At 47.6% G+C, this 23,038-nt stretch overlaps 1 protein-coding gene across 1 annotated transcript; it reads right to left on the bottom strand.

Annotated features, from left to right (window-relative positions):
- Positions 1-5,385: 5,385 nt before the first annotated feature.
- Positions 5,386-17,797, bottom strand: LOC308465784 (uncharacterized protein). The gene is made up of 6 exons (XM_080986018.1): positions 17,415-17,797; positions 13,661-14,164; positions 13,381-13,462; positions 13,021-13,103; positions 12,578-12,704; positions 5,386-11,646 (listed from the first exon to the last, which is right to left on the bottom strand). The coding sequence occupies exons 2-6, from the start codon at positions 14,072-14,074 to the stop codon at positions 9,647-9,649; spliced, it is 2,706 nt and encodes a 901-aa protein (XP_080842144.1). The 5' UTR covers positions 14,075-14,164; positions 17,415-17,797; the 3' UTR covers positions 5,386-9,646.
- Between the last annotated feature and the right edge of the window lie 5,241 nt (positions 17,798-23,038).

The raw sequence follows: 23,038 nt of genomic DNA, 5'->3' as shown, positions 1-23,038 counted from the left end.
TCCCATCAAAAGAAGAATGGCATCTCAAAATACTAGATATATATCAAGGTAGCCAATATGACAAACAGGTTAAGAAAGAAATATGATACAAGACTTAAAGGTGACTGGATCTCATATACAGATTATATAGAAACATATTACACCAAGAATCATAACAGGTGCAGACAGGAAACCATGGAAAGAGTGGAAGGGAAGTAAAAGTAAAGATATACTGTATAGGATTTAAATAATTTAGAATAATATAATGTGCCATTATTATTAGTAGTAGTAGTAGTAGTAGTATTTGTCTATGACGTTAACATAGTATGTTTTGTGTTGGTTTCTGCTTTCCTTCACTGTGCAGCGAAAGGGCTTGTCACGAGACAGGTGTTTACATTCCACAGTCTGTACTGTTGGAGTTTCTCACGGGAAAGGGAGACTGGATGTGACGTACACTGGTTTCCTGTTTTTCACTGTGTGATTCTCTCCGAGCTGTCGAGGAGAGAGGATGCATTTTTCTGCTCCGGCAGAGGCAAGATGTCTTTCTGTAATATTCCAGCTTTGAACTGTAAATAAAGCAATATAGAGTATGCAGCACGTACTCCTCATCCTTCCGCTGGGCACGAGACTCTGCTTTAAATCAACACGTGGTTATGGGCTCCAGAAGTCGAATCGGAGTGCCGGCAAAGGATCGGAATGCAGAGGGACAGGTCGGATCGGAATCTGCTCTGCGCGTAAAAGTGATTGATGAGGTATGTGCTACTGCTCCGGGCAGCCTGCCAGCTTCTAGTTAATGGCTTTATGGCTGGACTTTGAACTTTCAAAGCCGTTTTGCCGGGAATAGGCAAAAGGCTCCCAGGCACAAGTTACTATGCTGGGGAAATCGAAAGTAACTTTTAAGTGCGCTTTTGGAATAAAGCAGCTGCAGCAGTGACGCAGCAAGATTTAAAGCAGCATATATGACGCTGAAGGCTAATGCCAGAGTCATGATGGCCCTTCAGGATGCTTGTGGGATTCCTAAGCTCAACAAGAAAAATTACGCGGACTGGGTTCTGTATGCAGAGGCAATTCTGCGGAAAGAGGGTTTGTTTGAGGTGATTACAGAAACCCCCCCAGTTCCAGTTACAGATGCATGGGAAGCTAAGGATTCCAAAGCAAGGGGAACTCTTACATTGATAGTATCCCCGGAAGAGCTCTGTCTATTGCGTGATAAGACCTCAGCCAGAGAAATTTGGGACGCTTTGAGACAGGCTCACTTAAGGACAGAAGCTGGGTCCACTATGTTTTACTTTAACAAGCTGCATAATATGGCTCTTGCTGAAGGTGGAGATGTGCGTTTACATCTGATGGAGATGCAAAATCTGAGACATGAGCTGCAACAGAGAGGACTCAACTTTCCAGAGGCTGTGTATTCTTTCATGATACTACAATCTTTGGGTTCAGGTTGGGAGTCTGTTGCAACCCAGATTGCTGTGCAACCAACCGCTCAGCTGACAGTGGACTTTGTTACTGCCGTGATTTTAAATGAAGCAGATCGCCGGGGTGCTAGCTGCATGGGCAAGGGGGAGTCTTCACAGACGTCATCCCATAGTGCAGTGGAACCACCAGATGGCGCCAAAGCTTTGAAGGCAGTGAAATGCTACTCGTGTGGACGTCTAGGCCATATGAAGAGGGAATGCAGATATCCCAGGGCCAAGACAGAACAGCGCAGCGATAGCTCATCGCGCGGAAAAGGCCGAGGCAAAGGCAAAGGTCCGGTGTCTAGGACAACGCAGCACAAGGCTATGGTTTCACGCTTCACTCCAAAGGTTGCAGAGGTCCAGAAGACGTCTAGATCTTTCTTCGTTGTTGATTCAGCGGCGACCCACCACATGTGCAACGATAAGAGACTGTTTGTGTCTTTTACACCGCAGGAAGGTGCGATTCACCAGGCGGATGACCACACTATTCCCAGTAAAGGCTACGGAACTGTTGTTCTTCACAGTTTGGACTTATCGATACAGAATGTGCTTTACGTGCCAGACGCCAAACATAATCTGCTCAGCGTTGGACAGCTGAATGAGCGGAACATAGACGTATCCTTCAAGAACAAGAAGTGCATCATCACAAAGAAAAATGATTATGTATTGCATGCAGAATATGTTGATCGTTTGTTTGTTTTGTATTATGATGATGTTGTGCAAGATGACACTTGTTGCATTGCAGGTTCTAACAAAAGTTTGCATGCAGAATGTATTCACGATTTTCATAGAAAATTTGGTCATTTGCATTTTGAGGCAGTATCTAAAATGCCTGCCTTGGTTGAAGGTATGACTATTAAACCCTGCAGGTACCACATGAAGTGCAAAGCATGCGCAGCAAACAAGGTGAAAATGGCTGCGAAAGGTAAGGTGTCTAGTAGGCAAGCTACGGAACCATACCAGGTTGTTCATGCTGATTTAGTTGGACCACTAGCGCCCTCTTTGGGTGGAAATAGATACTTCATGGTTCTCATTGATGCATTTTCTAGATATATTTTTGTGTACAATCTCAAGCAGAAATCAGAGGCTTTTCCTAGGTTCAAGGAATTCTGTGCTTGGTTGGAAAATGTGCATGGTAAGAAGATAAAGACTCTTTTCACTGATCGCGGGGGGGAATTCACTTCTCAGCAGTTTGAAGCTTTTCTGACTGAGAAAGGAATTCAACACGATTTGTCTAGTCCTCGCTCGCCATGGCAGAATGGACTTGTGGAACGGGCAAATCAGACATTGCTTCAAGGGTTAAAAACCTTGCTGCATGATGCCAATCTTCCAGAGAGTTATTGGGCCGAATCTCTCTCGTGTTTTGTTTACAGTTACAATCGCAGGTTATCTTCAGCGATTGGTTGTACCCCCTATGAGAAGATGTTTGGCAAGAAGCCATACATCAAACACATGAAGATTTTTGGTTCTGACATGTGGGTTCGCTCACCACAAAACTCCAAGTTAGACAAGCGTGGATTGCATGGTATCTTTCTAGGTTATCAGAAAGGGTCTTACAGAATAATGATGACTGACTCTAAGACAATTAAGCTCACGAGAAGTGTTGAGTACAATGCAAAGTGGGGGGAGAATGTGGGAATTTTCCAATGTTATCCTGATGACGGTGATGAGACTGAGGATAGTCAAAAGCAACCACAACAACCCACTGATGAAGGTTCTGAGTCTGAATCTGAAACTGAATCGGGTGATTCAGAGGATTTCAAGAGTGCGAAAGCCTCTATGCGACCCTCTGAAAGCTCTGATCAAGAATTGGAGGAACCATTGTTCACAGTAGGTCGTTTTTCTCCTAAGAAGGAAGAGGAGAGTGTTGAAGACTTAAGGCTAATTCGCAGGTCACAAAGAGCCACAAAAGGCAGACCTCCAAAGAGATTTGCTGATGAGTTTGCTACGATAGCAGTAACAGCTGTTAAAAGCTCCAAGAAGGTATTTGAACCTTCAAATTTCCAAGAAATCCAGGATTTGGATTCAAAGGAAGCTGAGCCATGGTTAAATGCCATGAAGGCTGAGCTTGATTCCTTAGAAAGGAGCAAAACATGGGAGCTAGTTCCAGTAGTTCCAGGAATGAAACTGCTTGGAAGCAAATGGGTCTTCAAAGCGAAGACAGATCAAAATGGCAAGATAGTCAGACACAAAGCCAGATTGGTAGCCAGAGGTTTTGCACAGGTACCAGGTGAAGACTATCACGAGACCTACTCACCGACAGTGAGATATGAAAGCATTAGGCTTATGCTCAAGCTAGCTGCAGAGGAAAATCTACACATTAGTCACCATGATGTTAACACAGCTTTTCTGTACGGATCTCTGGATGAATCACTTTATATGCTTCCACCTGATGGCGTACAGGTAAAACAGGGATTTGTTTGTGCTCTGAAGAAATCCCTTTATGGTCTCAAACAAAGTGCACGGTGTTGGCACACAAAACTCACTGAAGTATTGTTTTCTCTAGGTTTTCAGCAAGGAAAAGCTGATCCATGTGTATTTGTCAAAGAGGAGGGGCAAAAGAAACTGTACTGTTTGTTTTATGTTGATGATTTATTATTCTTTTGGAAAGATGTCGCAATGTACAATAACGCCCTAGCTCAACTGAAAGAGCACTTTGACATGAAAGATCTTGATGAGGTAAACAACTACCTATCTCTGGAAATAGAGAGAGATCAAGATGGTAACATTCTAGTACACCAGTCACGGAAAATTGCTGATGTGTTAAGCAAACTAAATCTGATGGATGCTAACCCTGTAGACACACCGATGACAACAGGTTATCAGGTAGATGACACTGAAGAAGCATTTTCTGACACTACACTGTACAGGAGTGTGCTAGGCAAGCTAAACTTCATTGCCAGATGTTCAAGACCAGACATTGCTGTTAGCTGTAATTTGCTAAGCAGACAAGTCAACAATCCTAGTGTCAAGGATTGGAAAGCTCTGAAACGCATAGCGCGGTATTTGAAAGGCACTATGCATTACAGACTGAGATTTAACAATCAGAAGTCTGGTGGTCTTGAGATATTTGCAGATGCAAGTTTTGGAAGTGACACTACAGACAGGAAAAGTACGTCTGGAGTTTGCTACATGTACAATCAGAGTCTGTTTGATTGGTCATGCAAGAAGCAAACAACAGTTAGTTTAAGTACTTGTGAAGCTGAACTGAATGCACTGTCTTATTCACTTAAGGATTGTGAATGGTTAGTACAATTGTGCAAAGATATGAAAATTCCTGTCAAATGTCCAATCCAGGTTTACCAGGACAACAAAGCATGTTTGGCTTTGCTGAAGTCTGAAGGTTGTAAGCAAAGCACGAAGCACTTGCAATTAAAGTTGCAGCATGCTAGGGAATGTATTCAGAAGGGACTCGTAACGGTGTCCTATATGCCAGGTAATGAAATTCCTGCTGATGTATTGTCCAAGATTGTATCAAGGGATCAACACTGTACCTATGTGCAGAAGTTGGGTTTGTACTGATATTGTACGAACACGCTGCCCAGTGATGTTCACAGAAAGGGGGAGGATGTTGGTTTCTGCTTTCCTTCACTGTGCAGCGAAAGGGCTTGTCACGAGACAGGTGTTTACATTCCACAGTCTGTACTGTTGGAGTTTCTCACGGGAAAGGGAGACTGGATGTGACGTACACTGGTTTCCTGTTTTTCACTGTGTGATTCTCTCCGAGCTGTCGAGGAGAGAGGATGCATTTTTCTGCTCCGGCAGAGGCAAGATGTCTTTCTGTAATATTCCAGCTTTGAACTGTAAATAAAGCAATATAGAGTATGCAGCACGTACTCCTCATCCTTCCGCTGGGCACGAGACTCTGCTTTAAATCAACATTTTGTTGGTGAGATGTAAGAGAAAAATAAATAAAAAATGGAAGAAAACAGTAAAAACATTAATATTAAACGTATAATATTAAAACAAATCAATACCTCTATTTCTGGAAAGGTTTGTATAACAAAATATTTTAAGTAAGGATCAAAAAGAGTAGTCAAAGTTGCTGCCTGACCTCAACAGGCAGAGAGAAATTTCAATGAAGAAGTAACCCTAAAAATACTTCATCTGTTGTGACGGACTGACACTCCACTAACACTAAGGAGGAAGGGAAACAGGGTCACCAGTTCAAGGAATTTATGCCACACAATGACAAAAATGTCCCCTGGTCAAGATCTGGTGCTCACTCAACAGGAATGGAAAAAGGTGTCAGACATTGCCACTGGGGTGAATCACACTGCTCTGAATCTCTGTTCAGTCTAAGTCTCCTTCCATGTATCATATGTGTGCAGAGGAGAACTGGATTTGGCTGAAGCAAACTGCTTACTGCTGTTCACAACATGTAATACACAGAGAACTCTTTCTCCCTCATGGATGCAATTCTTTGCTCCTGGCATGCGCTAAGGACTTTTAAGGATCAAGGAGAAGAGTAGTGAGAGATTTCTAGACCTAACCTTCCCACAAAGAAAAGTCTGAAATCAACACCTTGACTTCCACCTTACAGATCTGGATACATAGTATGAATAGTGGTGGTGATAGGGGATTCCCTACTGAGGGGAACAGAAGCAGTGATCTGTGGGCCTGACAAGATGTCTCGGGAGGTGTGCTGTCTCCCCGGGGCCAAGATCCAAGATGTAACTGAACGACTGCAAGGAATCATAAAACCCACTGACAAATACCCCTTCCTCTTGGTTCATGTGGGAACCAATGACACTGCAAGCAATAGCCTCCAGAAGATCAAAAGAGATTACGAGGCTCTGGGCAGGAAATTGAAGCAATTAAATGCACAAATTGTCATCTCATCTGTCCTCCCAGTTGAACGACGTGGCCCAGGGAGAGAGGGGAAAATAGTGGAAGTGAACAACTGGCTTCGCAAATGGTGTAAACAGGAACGGTTTGGATTCTTAGATCACGGATTGCAGTTTCTTGAAGATGGACTTCTGGCAAGCGATGGACTGCACCTCACAACGGTTGGGAGGAATGTTTTTGCAAAAAATCTCAGAAACCTCATCAGGAGGGCTTTAAACTGACTAATGTGGGGGAGGGAGACAGTGCTCCTGAAGGTAGGAGTCTTATCAATTGATGAAGATGATCATCCAAATGTCATAGACCGAATGGAGCAAACAGCACGCAGACCTAGTGGTGAGAGGAAAAAATCCTTAAATAAGAGACACGGGGGAATGATTAATGGACTTCAATGTCTGTACACTAATGCGCAAAGCATGGGAAATAAACAAGATGAGCTTGAGCTCTTGGTACAGCAAACTAAATATGACATAATAGGCATCACTGAAACCTGGTGGGATAAGTCCCACGATTGGAATGTAATAATGGAGGGATACAATCTATTTCAGAGAAACAGACCAGACAAGAAAGGAGGAGGAGTGGCGTTATATGTCAGGGATGTGTATACCTGTGAAGAGATCCAAGATTTAGAACCTCAAAGCCAAAGTGAGAGCATTTGGGTCAAAATTAAGGGAGAGAAGAATAACAGAGACCTCATTGTGGGAGTTTACTATAGATCCCCAAGCCAAACGGAGGACATAGATGATGCCTTCCTGGAACAGATGGCCAAGCATGCAAAAGGAAGGGAGATAGTAGTAATGGGGGACTTCAATTACCCGGATATTTGTTGGATGTCAAACTCAGCCAAGAGCATAAGGTCAAACAGATTCCTCACTGGCCTTGCAGACAACTTCATTGTCCAGAAAGTGGGAGAAGCAACAAAAGGAACAGCCATTTTAGATCTGGTACTAACCAATGTTGATGACCTGGTTAGTGGGGTAGAAGTGGAAGGATCATTAGGCGCGAGTGATCATGCTCTTCTGAAGTTTACTATACAGCGGAAAGGAGCAGCCAAGCATACTAGGACTCAATTTCTTGACTTTAAGAAAGCCGACTTCATAAAACTTAGGGAAGTGCTGGGTGAGATCCCATGGACAGTAATACTAAAAGGAAAGGGAGTTCATGATGGCTGGGAGTTTGTTAAGAGGGAGATAGTAAAAGCACAATTTCAGGCAATACCAATGAGACGGAAACATGGAAGGTGCCTAAAGAAGCCAGGGTGGATATCTAAAGAACTTTTAACTGAGTTAAGATTAAAAAAGGATGTGTACAAAAAATGGAAAAGGGGGGAAACTACCAAAAGGGAATTCAAACAAATAGCCAGCACATGTAGACACAAAGTCAGAAAAGCTAAAGCACAGAATGAACTCAGGCTTGCTAGAGAGGTTAAAAGCAACAAAAAAGGCTTTTATGGGTATGTTCGTAGCAAAAGGAAGAACAAAGAAACAGTGGGGTCACTCAGAGGAGAAGATGGTGAAATGCAAACAGGGGACACAGAAAGGGCTGAACTCCTCAATGCCTTCTTTGCCTCAGTCTTCTCCGATAAAGAAAACAATGCCCGACCTGAAGAATTTGGAGCAAATGATTCAGCAGAGGAAACACAGCCCAGAATAACTAAGGAGATAGTACAAGAATACTTGGCTAGTCTAGATGTATTCAAGTCTCCAGGGCCAGATGAACTGCATCCAAGAGTATTAAAAGAACTGGCAGATGTGATTTCAGAACCACTGGCAGTCATCTTTGAGAATTCCTGGAGAACAGGCGAAGTCCCGGCAGACTGGAGGAGGGCAAATGTTGTCCCTATTTTCAAAAAGGGGAAAAGAGAGGACCCAAATAATTACCGCCCAGTCAGTCTGACATCAATACCAGGGAAGATTCTGGAGCAGATCATTAAGCAAACAGTCTGTGAGCACCTAGAAAGGAATGCTGTGATCACCAATAGTCAGCATGGATTTCTGAAAAATAAGTCATGTCAGACTAACCTGATCTCGTTTTTTGACAGAATTACAAGCCTGGTAGATGAAGGGAACGCAGTGGATGTAGCCTACCTTGATTTCAGCAAGGCATTTGACAAGGTGCCCCATGATATTCTTGTAAAGAAGCTGGTAAAATGCGGTCTTGACTATGCTACCACTCAGTGGATTTGTAACTGGCTGACTGACCGAACCCAAAGGGTGCTCATCAATGGTTCCTCTTCATCCTGGAGAAGAGTGACTAGTGGGGTGCCACAGGGTTCTGTCTTGGGCCTGGTCTTATTCAACATCTTTATCAACGACTTGGATGATGCACTCAAGGGCATCCTGATCAAATTTGCAGATGACACCAAACTGGGAGGGGTGGCTAACACCCCAGAGGACAGGATCACACTTCAAAACGACCTTGACAGATTAGAGAACTGGGCCAAAACAAACAAGATGAACTTTAACAGGGAGAAATGTAAAGTATTGCACTTGGGCAAAAAAAATGAGAGGCACAAATACAAGATGGGTGACACCTGGCTTGAGAGCAGTACATGTGAAAAGGATCTAGGAGTCTTGGTTGACCAAAAACTTGACATGAGCCAACAGTGTGACGCGGCAGCTAAAAAAGCCAATGCAATTCTGGGCTGCATCAATAGGAGTATAGCATCTAGATCAAGGGAAGTAATAGTGCCACTGTATTCTGCTCTGGTCAGACCTCACCTGGAGTACTGTGTCCAGTTCTGGGCACCACAGTTCAAGAAGGACACTGACAAACTGGAACGTGTCCAGAGGAAAGCAACCAAAATGGTCAAAGGCCTGGAAACGATGCCTTATGAGGAACGGCTAAGGGAGCTGGGCATGTTTAGCCTGGAGAAGAGGAGGTTAAGGGGTGATATGATAGCCATGTTCAAATATATAAAAGAATGTCACATAGAGGAGGGAGAAAGGTTGTTTTCTGCTGCTCCAGAGAAGCGGACACGGAGCAATGGATCCAAACTACAAGAAAGAAGATTCCACCTAAACATTAGGAAGAACTTCCTGACAGTAAGAGCTGTTCGACAGTGGAATTTGCTGCCAAGGAGTGTGGTGGAGTCTCCGTCTTTGGAGGTCTTTAAGCAGAGGCTTGACAACCATATGACAGGAGTGCTCTGATGGTGTTTCCTGCTTGGCAGGGGGTTGGACTCGATGGCCCTTGTGGTCTCTTCCAACTCTATGATTCTATGATTCTAATATGGGACACCAGGTTTGCACTCCATGGATTTGAGAGGCAAGGCTGACTTCTCTGCTGGGTTGAAGAAGCACAAGAACACTGTTGTGATACAAATTATAGTCTACTAAAATACAATCACAACTTAGCAATTGCTATGCTTTCTCCCCAGAGTGAGTTCTCTGATGGGAAGAGAGAGTGGAGTTGTGACAGAAGCTCTTTCCACATTCCAAGCAATGATAGGGTTTCTCCCCTGTATGAATTCTTTGATGGGAAATGAGACTATCCTTCCGACTGAACCACTTTCTACATTCCAAGCAATGATATGGTTTCTGCACCATATGAATCTTTTGATGGGATGTGAGACCTGTGCTCTGTGTGAATCTCTTTCCGCACTCTTGACATTTAAATGGTTTCTCCCCTGTATGAATTATTTGATGGGAAGTGAGTTTGTAGCTGTGGCTGAAGCACTTTCCACATTCGAAGCACTGAAAGGGTTTCTCTCCAGTATGAATTCTCTGATGGGACGTGAGAGAGGAATTGTGACTGAAGCTCCTTCCACATTCCTGACACTGATAGGGTTTCTCCCCTGTATGAATTCTTTGATGGGAAGTAAGATTGCTGCTACTACGGAAGTTATATCCACATTCCAAGCACTGATATGGTTTCTCGCCTTTATGTATTCTTTGATGAGAAGTGAGACTACTCTTCTGAGTGAAGCTCTTTCCACATTCCAAACATTGATATGGTTTCTCCCCTGTATGAATTCTTTGATGAGAAGTGACATTGTAGCTGTGACGGAAGCTCTTTCCACATTCCAAGCACTGATAGGGTTTCTCCCCTGTATGAAATCTTTGATGGGATGTCAGATGGCTACTCTGGCTGAAGCTCTTTCCACATTCCAAGCACTGATAAGGCTTCTCCCCTGTATGAATTCTTTGATGGGAAGTGAGAGAGCCATTGTGACTGAAGCTCTTTCCACATTCCAAGCACTGATAGGGTGTCTCCCCTATATGAATTCTTTTATGAAAAATGAGACCACACTTCTGACTGAAGCTCTTTCCACATTCCAAGCACTGATAGGGTTTCTCCCCAGTATGAATTATTTGATGGGAAGTGAGATCTGAGCTCTTTCTGAAAGTTTTCCCACATTCAAAGCACTTATAGGGTTTTTCCCCTGTATGACTTCTTCGATGGGATGTCAGGCTGTTTTTGTGACTAAAGCTCTTTCCACATTCAAAGCACTGATAAGGTTTCTCCCCTGTATGACTTCTTTGATGGGAAGTGAGATGGGCATTCTTACTGAAGCTCTTTCCACATTCCAAGCACTGATAGGGTTTCTCGCCTGTATGAATTCTTTGATGGGAAGTGAGACTGTGGCTGTGGCTGAAGCTCTTTCCACATTCGAAGCACTGATAGGGTTTCTCCCCTGTATGAATTCTTTGATGGGAAGTGAGATTGTTCTTCCAGGTGAAGCTCTTTCCACATTCTAAGCACTGATAGGGTTTCTCTCCAGTATGAGTTCTCTGATGGGAAGTGAGAGAGGCGCTCTGACTGAAGCTCTTTCCACATTCTTGGCACTGATAGGGTTTCTCCCCAGTATGAATTCTTTTATGGGAAGTGAGATGTGTGCTCTGACTGAAGCTTTTTCCACATTCCAAGCACTGATATGGATTCTCCCCTGTATGAATTCTCTGATGAGAAATGAAACTGACCTTCCATCTGAAGCTCTTTCCACATTCCTTGCACTGGTAGGGCTTCTCCCCAGTATGAATTCTTTTATGGGACGTGAGATGTGTGCTCTGACTGAAGCTTTTTCCACATTCCAAGCACTGATATGGATTCTCCCCTGTATGAATTCTCTGATGAGAAATGAAACTGACCTTCCATCTGAAGCTCTTTCCACATTCCTGGCACTGATAGGGTTTCTCCCCAGTATGAATTCTTTGATGAGAAGTGAGATGGGTGCTCTGGCTGAAGCTCTTTCCACATTCCAAGCACTGATAGGGTTTCTTTCCAATGGGATTTCTTTGATGAGAAGTGGACTGGGAACTCTGACTAAAGTTCTCTTTACTCTCCAAGTATTTATATGGCTTCTTTACTGTGTGGATTCTGTCCTGCTCCCCCTTGTTACTAATTTCCAATTCATCACCCCCTGGAATGTAAAAAACAATTATTTTTAAACATTAACACTTTATTTAAATGTTTTACATTCATAAAAATATGATAAGAAGAATGAATAAAAAGAGAAAAGTGTGGAAGAATAATTTTTGAAAGAGGAAAAGTATGTTGGAAAGATACAGTATAACAGATCAAATAAAATCAATTTCACTTCTATATGTTATTATATAGATTTTAACTGGTATTGTAACCCTTATATATATATAGACAAAGCGAAACTAATTAGAGCCTCAGGAAGAACAACTGTTCATAACTTTTCATTATTGAACATTGCTAATGAACGGACCCTGATGTTGGGAAAGATGGAGGGCATAAGGAGAAGGGGACGACAGAGGTCGAGATGGTTGGATAGTGTTTGCGAAGCTACCAGCATGAGTTTGACCAAACTGCGGGAGGCAGTGGAAGACAGGAGTGCCTGGCGTGCTCTGGTCCATGGGGTCACAAAGAGTTGGACACGACTAAGCAACTAAACAACAACAACAATGAACGGTTGTGAAAGCGGAAGAACTAAAGGGAATTAGATGGGAATTCTCACTACGGAGTTGACTGCCTTTGTTGGCTGGTATTAGCTGATAATTTATGGGAACCTGAGATTCAATTAATTTTGTTTGGCCCAATCACGGAATCTGCTCTGTATCCATTGCCAGTTATCTCTTTAGTCAACCAAAAGCAACAGAAGGAAAAACACAAATCTGACAGAAGCTACTTCAACCTCCCTACCCACTCTCACGGATATTCACAGACAACACCGCCAATCGCCTTCCATCCCAAGTGATTTCTGGGGACGTTAGATTTCCAGGTGGTGTAGGTAGCGCTACTGAGTTCCATCCAAACCTTGGAGATTCATCACAAGGAGAGAGTTATGGAATTTCAAAACAGATATGATGATCCTCAGAGAGCCTTACCCAGAGAATCCAGGAGCCCACGATTCTCCTCCATGACCTCCTCATGCAGAGCTCTCTGGTCAGGATCCAGCAACGCCAACTCCTTGTCCGTGAAATGAACAGCGACATCCTCAAAGCATACCAAATCCTAAACAAAGAAGGGTGATGGGGTTAGTTAGATAAATCCTGGCCCATTTTTATTGTTTGTCAACTGCTTAGAAACCTATTTAGTCTTCAATTGTAAATATAGAAAACAAAACAGCAACTGCTGATAAATAATACTGGCGACATTGAGAAAGTGATAAGGATGAGGTGGATGTTCCATATTCTCAGCACATAAACCATCTCGAATGGCATTTCCTCATTTTCTTCAGGGCACCGTTGACAGGAGCCAGGAGGTAGAGGGAGTCACCCTGCCAGCCCCACCCCTCAGCCTCTCTCCCTATACGTCTCCTGCCCCCTACCTGATCTGCTTCCATAGCTGCTGCTTCCCCTTCAGCCTCATGAAAAGACAGATGAGGAAGTCTTGTGGGCATCATCCTGTCACCTGCCAGAGACAAAAAGAAGTGGGAAGCCATGAATGCCTGCTTTTCTCCGATGCTCAGGAGTGCAATTCTAATTACAGGTGGGTCTTTGAAGAAGTCTACACTATTGAGTGCCTTTTGACATCCGTACACCTTTCGTCTTTTAGTTATGTAAAAATATATCGCACGTCCTTTGGGCTCTTGGCCCCAACTGCCTCCCCACAAAAGACGGAAAGAACTGACAGATTAATTTCCAAATCCCCAGGATGTGACCAAGGAGAGAAATAACTCGCTCCTTACCTAGTGGTCTCTCTCTGGTGTCCATCGGAGTCCTCTCTGCCTCAGAGGAATCAGGACCCATTTCTGTCAACAGATCCTCAACCTGAAAGAGCAACAAAGATTCAAAACAAAACGGGAAGGGGGATTAGAAAAGCAATGGTAGAGGCAAACACTTTAGGGGTAGCAGATCTCATTCCTTGGATCCTATCCATAAAGGGATGGGACATTAGTACCACATTTTGGGATATTCTTGCTCTGGTTTGGAGCCCCTTGGGAGTTTCCAGAGGAAAGTCTCTCTCACCTGCTGCTCTGCCTGCTTCCTCTCCTCTGCCTGACTCAAGAGGAAACCTTCGGCCAGGGCCACTGCCTGGGAACTGGTCTCTGCTCCACATTCCCTCACCCAGCTCTCTATCTCGGGAGGAAGGACAGCCAGGAACTGCTCCAAGATCACCAGGTCCAGCATCTCAGCTTTCGTGTTCCTTTCTGGCTTCAGCCACTGACAGTCAAGGTGGTAGAGTCGGCTGCAAACCTCTTGAGGTCCTTCAGCCTCCTGGCAGCAGAACTGCCTGAGCTGCTGGCTCTGCACATCTGAGTGGAAGGTGTCCTCCTCACCCAGGATCTCCCGCATAGAGTTTTCCCAGAATCCCTCAGTGCTCCCATCTTCAATGGCATGGCCTCTTTCTGCTTTAGGGCCAGCCGAGTCTTGCTCATCCATCTATGTTTTCAGGAAGCTCCCAAGAGATCAGGAGTCTCTTTTTTTCTTCTGCAAAGTTCTTCCTGTCCGAATTAGAGATGCTGGCAAACCCTACAAAGCAAATGCATTGTTCTGTTATAAAATTGGCACTGTGTCAGGATCAGAAAAATGTCCCCAGACAAACATGGATGGATTTTGCTAGCAGTCAAGGCTGCACTGCACTAAAGCCCAGACTCTGAACATCTTGTGGTTGTAAGTTGTTTTAAGTTGTTTTTAAACTTATTACAGCTCCGTGAGAGAAAAATAAAGACTCCAGAAAAACAACAACACACCATCAGAATTTGTCTTAATGGCTGGTCTAAATTTAAATATAAGCAGAAGTTATTATCTGCAGAAAACACACACACAAAGCATCAGAATTTGGCTCAGTCTGGCTGGTCTAAATAAAAATTTAAGCATAGTAATAGTAATACATAATTTTTACTACTACTACTATAACTACTACTACTATTATGCTGTCCATCTGACTGGGTTATCTCAGCTACTCTGAGCGGCTTCCAATAAGATGAACATCGAACACAGTAAGGCATCAAACATTAAAAGTGTTTCTGCATCAGTAGAGCAATTATTCTCCTAGCTGGGTCTCAGCGGCTTTTGATACCATCGACCATAACTTCCTTCTGGACCGTGAAGGTCCTGTGTGAGTGTCTGGAGGCGGCTGGAGGAGGGATGGTGGCTAACGGATTGAGGTTGAATCCTGACAAGACAGAAGTTCTGTTTTGGAGGGACAGGGGACAAGTGGGTGTGGGGGACTCCCTTGTCCTGAATGGGGTAACTGTGCCCCTGAAGAACCAGGTGTGCAGCCTGGGAGTCATTTTGGACTCATAGCTGTCCATGGAGATGCAGGTCAACTCTGTGTCCAGGGCAGCTGTTTATCAGCTCCGTCTGGTATGAAGGCTGAGACCCTATCTGCCTGCAGACTGTCTTGCTAGAGTGGTGCATGCTCTAGTTATCTCCCGCTTGGACTACTGCAATGCGCTCTACCTGGGGCTACCTTTGAAGGTGACCCGGAAACTGCAATTAATCCAGAATGCGGCAGCTAGACTGGTGACTGGGAGCGGCCGCCAAGACCATATAACACCAGTCCTGAGAGATCTGCATTGGCTCCCAGTACATTTCCGAGCACATTCAAAGTGTTGGTGCTGACCTTTAAAGCCCTAAACGGCCTTGGTCCTGTATACCTGAAGGAGTCTTCACCCCCATCGTTCTGCCCAGACACTGAGGTCCAGCGCCGAGGGCCTTCTGTCAGTTCCCTCGCTGCGAGAAGTGAGGTTCCAGGGACCAGGCAGAGGGCCTTCTTGGTAGTGGCGCCTGCCCTGTGGAACGTCCTTCTGTCAGATGTCGAGGAAATAAACAACTACCAGACTTTTAGAAGACATCTGAAGGCAGCCCTGTTTAGGGAAGTTTTTGATGTTTAATGCTGTATTGTGTTTTTAATATTCATTGAGAGCTGCCCAGAGTGGCTGGGGAAACCAAGCCAGATGGGTGGGGAATGAATGAATGAATGAATATTACAGTGGTACCTAAAAACTCAGTGCCTAGGACTTGCCGATCGTATGGTCGGCAGTTCGAATCCCCGTGGCGGGGTGAGCTCCCGTCGTTCGGTCCCAGCTCCTGCCCACCTAGCAGTTCAAAAGCACTCTTAAGTGCAAGTAGATAAATAGGTACCGCTTTATAGCGGGAAGGTAAACGGCGTTTCCGTGTGCTGCGCTGGTGCTGGCTCGCCAGCTACAGCTTCGTCACGCTGACCGCATGACCTGGAAGTGTCTTCGGACGGCGCCGGCTCACGGCCTCTAGAGCGAGATGAGCACGCAACCCTAGAGTCGGACACGACTGGCCTGTACGGGCAGGGGTACCTTTACCTTTACCTCTGGTTAAGAACTTAATTCGTTTTGGAGGTCCGTTCTCAAACTGAAACTGTTCTTAACCTGAGGTACCACTTTAGCTAATGGGGCCTCCCGCTGCCGCCGCACGATTTGTGTTCTCATCCTGAAGCATAGTTCTTAACCCGAGGTACTATTTCTGGGTTAGCGGTGTCTGTAACCTGAAGCGTCTGTAACCTGAGGTACCACTGTATTATTATTATAGTATTATTATTATTATTACCCCCCAAGTTCATCAATAGACCAACACTATATGTTGTTTCATTGGTAGTAGAAGAGGAAAAATCTAAGCACAACAACAAGAGCTCCAGACTAGGCGTTTGGCTGTACGAGGTGAACTGCTAATCTGTTAATTCTTCTCTATCCTGTTTCCCCTTTTTCTGTTTAAGCCAGTTCACGAACCCAGAACTCAATACAGTGACCACTGATAATGAAACATATGTCACAGATATCCTTGCACATTTATTATATTTTGTGATATACAAATGATGGGAGAGGATATGGGAGAACCATTGAATGGTAAGGGACCCTGAGGACCATCTAGGCCAGCCCCCTGTGATGCAGGAATATTCACCCAATTTGATGCACAAACCCATGACTAGGAGTCTAAGAGTCTCATGCTTTACTGAGTGACTCAGTCTATTCATTTGTATCATTTACTGTTCCCATTATCCTTGTTTACACGACCCCATTAAGAGTTATTCCAAAAGAAAGGAAAAAGACAAACACAGCCCCCCCCCCCAAATCTACAAAGCAGGATGAGGCCACTTTAAAGAGTCCTGGCTTCCTCCAAAGAATCAGGGGAACCGTAGTTTGATGAGGGTGCAGGGAAAGCTCACTGATTTGTGGGTCTCTGCCCCCCCATGCACCTTCATCCTACAGCCTGGGGACCCCCCTTCTATGCAAGGTACCCCAAGGGGGAAGAGAGGAGACTGCAGATCCCAGAAGGGGGACCCAGGCAGCTCTGGTAAAGGAGAGAGAGGAAAGCAACCCCCTCCCCTTTCAAGGGCGGGGGCGGGGCTTTTGCTCTGGGGACCCTGCCCCCTTGTCCTCCCTTCTCGGAATCCATCTTAGTTCCTTTTAACCCTTCGTGAGCTGAACGCACCCGGTCCCCCCCCCTCTATGGAGAGCAGGAGCCCACAGAGAGGGGCTTTCTTCTGGGGAGGGTGGGGACCCCTTGTAAGGCAGCAGCTTGTAGGGGGAAAGGCTGTTCCAGAAGCAAAGGACGGCCTGGTGGGGGCTCCTCCCTCAGAAGGGGGGGGCATTGGCATGCCACTTTTTCCCTCCCCAAAGGGGCAAAGGAAGAAGAAAGAGGAAGGGGGAGGATGCTCCCCCCCCTTGGGCATCCTCCCCCTGCAGCCCTGGGACCCCCCCCTTCTCCCCCAGGCGCCCCAAGGGGAAAGAGAGAGGAGACTCACTGGATCCCAGGAGGGGCCACCGAGGCAGCCTTGGCAGAGGACGAAGGAGGAGGGGCTTCCGCTCTGGAGGACCTGGGACCCCCGCCCCACTTCCTGGCCTCTCTAGGATTCCAGCTCGCCTTCTTTTTCTCCATGTCTCCTGCTTCTGCGCCTGCGCCCTATCCCTCTCGGATGAGGGCGGTCTTGCAGCCCTGAGGGTCGCCGTCTCCGCGCCTCCTCCGCTCCCTCAATCTAACGGCTCGTGGGTGACGTCATGCCGCAAGGGGATCTCGAAATTCGCTTCGCCCGTGAGCTGAGGGGAACGGAAAAGGCGGGAAAGGGGAGAGGAGAAGGGAAGAGCAGCCTCGGGCCCTGTCCCCTTCACCTGCCCACCAGCAGCTTGAAAGGCCCGAGCGATCTTGGGAGGGGACTTGAGGGTTGTGGGTTCGAGCCCCACCTCGGGCAAAAGATGGGCAGGGGTTGGGCTGGATGGCCCTGTGTTATGTACTGAGTTGAATAGGATCCAAACTGTAGCAGTCTGATTGGTCCTAGAACAATAGGATCCAAAAGGCAGCAGTCTGATTGGTCCTAGAACAATAGGATTCAGAATGCAGCAGTCTGATTGGTCCTAGAACAATGCAGCAGTATGATTGGTTGGCAGGAACCACCCAATCCTGCTCCAGATAGAAGTGAATCCACAACCTGATTGGCTTACAGTAGAATTCCAGAATTAGCCAATCATGTGCAGCCCATTGTGTAAATAATGTATATAAAGCAGATACTGTGAGGGGACATTTATTCATTCCTCCTCACCACTATGAGCTGAATAAAGAGCATGAAATCACTTTGCGACTCTGAGTATATTTCACTGGCGACGAGGATGGGATCCCGCTGAGCTGACTGCCACACACAGCACCGCAGCACCGCCAACTGCCGCACCGCTGCCTCGCACCGTGTATCCAGGCTTCAGCTCCGGGGCATAAGGAACTCAGAATGGCAGCCAACAGCAGCTTCTCGCCATTCAACCCAGCATCTGGAGACTGGGAAGCGTACGCCTCCCGTTTCACCTTCCTCCTAGAAGCCAAAGGGGTCACCGACGAAGAAGACGCCAAGAAGAGGGCGATATTCTTCAGCGTCTGCGGAGAGGAGACGTTTGAAATCGCCCGGGCTCTCCTTGCGCCTGAAGACGTCGCTACTGTTCCATACAAAACAATAATGGAACAGCTGAAGGGGCACTTTTCGCCGCAGCCCTCAGTGGTGGCTCGTCGAAATGCCTTCTACGCAAAGCGGCAAGCCCCTGGGGAAACCATAACTGGGTTTGTGACCTCTCTCCGCCAAGCCGCCCGGTTCTGCAACTTCTCAGAGCTGGAGAACATGCTTCGTGACCGCCTCGTCGGTGGCCTGAAGGATGAGAAGCTGCAACGGCGCCTCTACGCTAAGAAGGACCTAACGTTCCAGGTCGCTCTGGAGGAGGCCCTGGCAACAGAAGCTGCCGAGAGGTCGACCCAAGAGGCACGGCCGAGCCTGCCATCCCAACCGAGGGTCCACCATGAAGACCTCACCGACGACTCAGGATCCGACAGGGAGGAGGTGCACCGAGTACAGCAGCGCACTCAAGCAGCGCACAGACCACAGCTGCCTCGACGAGAAGGAGGGAACTGCGCAAGCTGCGGGGAGAGTCACGAGAGGAGGACCTGCCGTTTCCGCAACGCAGAGTGCAGGCAGTGCAGAAAATCGGGACACATCGCCCGGGTGTGTCGGGCTCGGCCCACCCGACACCAGGCATCAGATGACCAATCCAAGAGCCCCAGGTCCCGGGGCCCAACGCACCAAGGCAACTCGACGGAGCTCACGGACTTCCAGGTATACCAGTTGCCCCACCCCAACGTAGAGAAAATTTATGTAGAGGTACAGATAGAGGGGGCCCCATGCCGCATGGAGCTTGACACGGGTTCAACTCTATCCATAATCTCGGCAAGGACCTTAAGGAAACTGTGTCCCACTGGGGGTCCCAAACTCAGGCCGGCCCCATTCACCCTCCGGGACTTCCAGAAACGTAAGGTCCCCACAATGGGGGTGGGGACCTTCAGGGTGCAATACCGAGGGCGGACGCGGCAACTGGACTTGCTTGTGGTCAAGGGCCCCTACATTAGCTTACTGGGATTGGCATGGTTTGGACCACTGGGGCTAGCTGTCACCGGGGTGAACCACACTAGCTTACAAGTGGACGTGGACGCCATATGCAAGGAATTTCCAGGGGTTTTCGATGGGAAATTGGGACAGTATACGGGCCCCCCCATTGCGCTACAGCTTGACCCCGCAGTACGACCGGTCAGGCTCAAGGCCCGCCGGGTCCCGTTCGCCTTGAAACCCCGTATAGACGAGGAATTGGACCGACTCGTAGAGCAAGGAGTGCTGGAGCCGGTGCCTAATGCTCCCTGGGAAACCCCAATCGTCACACCCGTCAAGCCTAATGGTTCGGTCCGCATCTGCGCAGACTACAAATGTACCATAAACAAGGCCCTCACGGCCCACGCATACCCAGTGCCAGTGGTCAGCCATGTCCTTGCCACCCTGGCTGGGTCGAAAATTTTTGGCAAGCTGGACTTGGCCCAAGCATATCAACAGCTGCCAGTAGATGAGGCCACAGCAGAGGCACAGACGATTGTGACGCACAGAGGAGCGTTCAGGGTAAAGCGGCTGCAATTCGGTGTCAGCGTGGCACCAGGCATATTCCAGAATATAATGGACTCTCTCCTTAAAGGGATTCCTGGCGTCACCCCCTTCTTCGATGATGTGTTGATTGCCGGCCCCACACCAGAGGAGTTTGAGGACCGCCTCCGCACCGTTCTGCACCGTTTCCAGACGGCGGGTCTCAAGGTGAAGCGGGAAAAATGTCTACTAGGAGTGCCTCAGGTGGACTTTCTGGGATTTATGGTGGACGCAGAAGGGGTCCACCCGACTGGGGACAAGGTACGGGCCATTTGTGATGCCCCAGCGCCCAAGAGCAAGACTGAACTTCAGGCCTTCTTGGGACTATTGAACTTTTACCATTCCTTCCTTCCCCACAAGGCGGCGGTAGCGGAGCCCCTACACAGACTCCTGGACAAGCGGGCCCCTTGGGTGTGGGGCCAGCGCCAGGAGGCCGCATTCCAGGCAGTCAAGGACTTGCTTGTCTCAAACTCGGTCTTGGCACACTTCGACGAGAGGCTGCCGGTGGTGCTAGCATGCGACGCCTCACCCTATGGCATTGGAGCTGTCCTGGGGCACCAACTCCCGGATGGAAGAGAGGTACCGGTGGCGTACTTTTCCCAGACACTCAACACAACCGAGCGGAACTACTCGCAAATCGACAAGGAGGGTCTGGCAATCGTAAAGGGAGTAAAAAAATTCCATGATTTCTTGTACGGGCGGCCCTTCACCGTGGTGACTGACCACAAGCCGTTGCTTGGCTTGTTTGCCCCCGAAAAGCAGACCCCCCAAGTGCTGTCTCCTCGCGTCCTCAGGTGGTCAATTTTCCTTGCCAGCTACCAGTATGCACTGATTCACCGACCTGGGAAGGCGATGGGCCATGCGGACGCCCTCAGCAGGCTACCACTACCGGAAACAGGCCCTGACCCAGCACCTGCACAAGAGGTTATGAGCCTGGAGCTGCTTCCCGACCGCCCCATTCAGGCACAAGAAGTTGCACACCATTCCAAGAAAGATAGGGTCATCTCCCGGGTCCTGGACTGGGTGTGGAGGGGATGGCCCAGCAGCAGCCCCGGGCCAGAATTCGCCGGCTACACAACCCGCAAACATGAACTGTCGGCCCACAAGGGGTGCCTGTTATGGGGAAGCAGAGTCGTTGTTCCCCAGCCCCTCTGCAAAAGGGTCCTCACAGCCCTACCCTGCCACCAATGGCCAAGCAGAACGCATGGTGCGGACCACCAAGGACACCCTTCGCCGCATGACGCAAGGGGACTGGGAGTACCGCCTTGCCACATTCCTTCTAGCACAGCACAGCACCCCCAGCTCAACGACTGGCCGGAGCCCCGCTGAACTACTAATGGGTCGGCGCCTTGCAATCAGATTGGACCGCCTTCACCCCGATAGAGCTCAGGATGAGGTAGTGGTGGGGGAAGGCAGGAACCCCCGGACCTTCGAGGCCCAGGACCCAGTGTACGCAAAGAATTTTGGGGCAGGCCCAGCATGGGTACCCGCCACAATCACCAGGGTCACTGGCCCCGTGTCGTACGAGGTGCTAACGGATGGGGGGCAATGCTGGCGCCGCCACTGCGACCAGATACGGCGACGATTCCCGGGAGAAAACCAGGAGGAGGACAGGTCAGAGGAGTCCCAAGGGAACAGCGGGGCAGTGAGGCCCATAGAGCAGGAGGGGCCAGCAGGAGAGGCAGAATCAGTAAATACAGAGAGGACCCGTGAGGCCGAAAGGACACCGGAACCAGAACCACGACTGAGCGAGCCGGTTGCACCAGACCAAACAGCCGCATCACAGCCAGCATCCTTGGAACACGAGCCAGAACCCGGAGCCCGGACCAGGGAACACCCCAGGCCACAACGCACACGTAGGCCGCCGGCATACCTTGAGGACTATGAATGCGACCTCCCGGGCAGGACTGGAACTTAGAGGGGAGGGGTGTTATGTACTGAGTTGAATAGGATCCAAACTGTAGCAGTCTGATTGGTCCTAGAACAATAGGATCCAAAAGGCAGCAGTCTGATTGGTCCTAGAACAATAGGATTCAGAATGCAGCAGTCTGATTGGTCCTAGAACAATGCAGCAGTATGATTGGTTGGCAGGAACCACCCAATCCTGCTCCAGATAGAAGTGAATCCACAACCTGATTGGCTTACAGTAGAATTCCAGAATTAGCCAATCATGTGCAGCCCATTGTGTAAATAATGTATATAAAGCAGATACTGTGAGGGGACATTTATTCATTCCTCCTCACCACTATGAGCTGAATAAAGAGCATGAAATCACTTTGCGACTCTGAGTATATTTCACCCTGGTAGTCCCTTCTGACTACAGAAGAATACAGAAGAATCAATACATTTCCCAGTTGGGAGTCCTGGAGCGAGACTTACTTCAACAGGGGCAAAATGTTCGGTTCTGCACTTAGGCAGGCAGAACCTGATCCACCAATATAGGAGGGGGGATTCCTGGCTTACTAGCAGTACATACGAAAAGGATCTAGGGGTCTTGGTAGATCACAAGCTGAGCATGAGTCAACAGGGTGATGCAGAAGCAAAACATAAGATGGGATTATGTGTTATATTAACACGGAGCATTGCTGCTCTGCCACCAAGCTCAGCATGTGTCCTCGGGGAACACAGGATGGTTAGTCAAAATTTATAGACCGTGGTATCTTAAAAACATACCACAGTGGTTTACAGCTATAAAGCACATAGAACAATAATATCAGAAAAGTTTTAGAACTACAGTAGTACCTCGGGTTACGAACTTAATTCGTTCCGGAGGTCCGTTCTTAACCTGAAACTGTTCTTAACCTGAGGTGCGCTTTTGCTAATGGGGCCTCCCACTGCTGCCACTACACAATTTCCGTTCTCATCCTGAGGTAAAGTTCTCAACCCGAGGTACCCCAAGGTTAGCGGAGTGTTTGTAACCCGAGGTACCACTG

Source organism: Podarcis pityusensis, assembly GCF_964106645.2.
Source record: "Podarcis pityusensis genome assembly, chromosome: 2".
NCBI classification, from domain to species: Eukaryota; Metazoa; Chordata; class Lepidosauria; order Squamata; family Lacertidae; genus Podarcis; species Podarcis pityusensis.
Note: the sequence above shows the minus strand (reverse complement) of the source record. Positions and strands in the feature narration are given on the sequence as shown.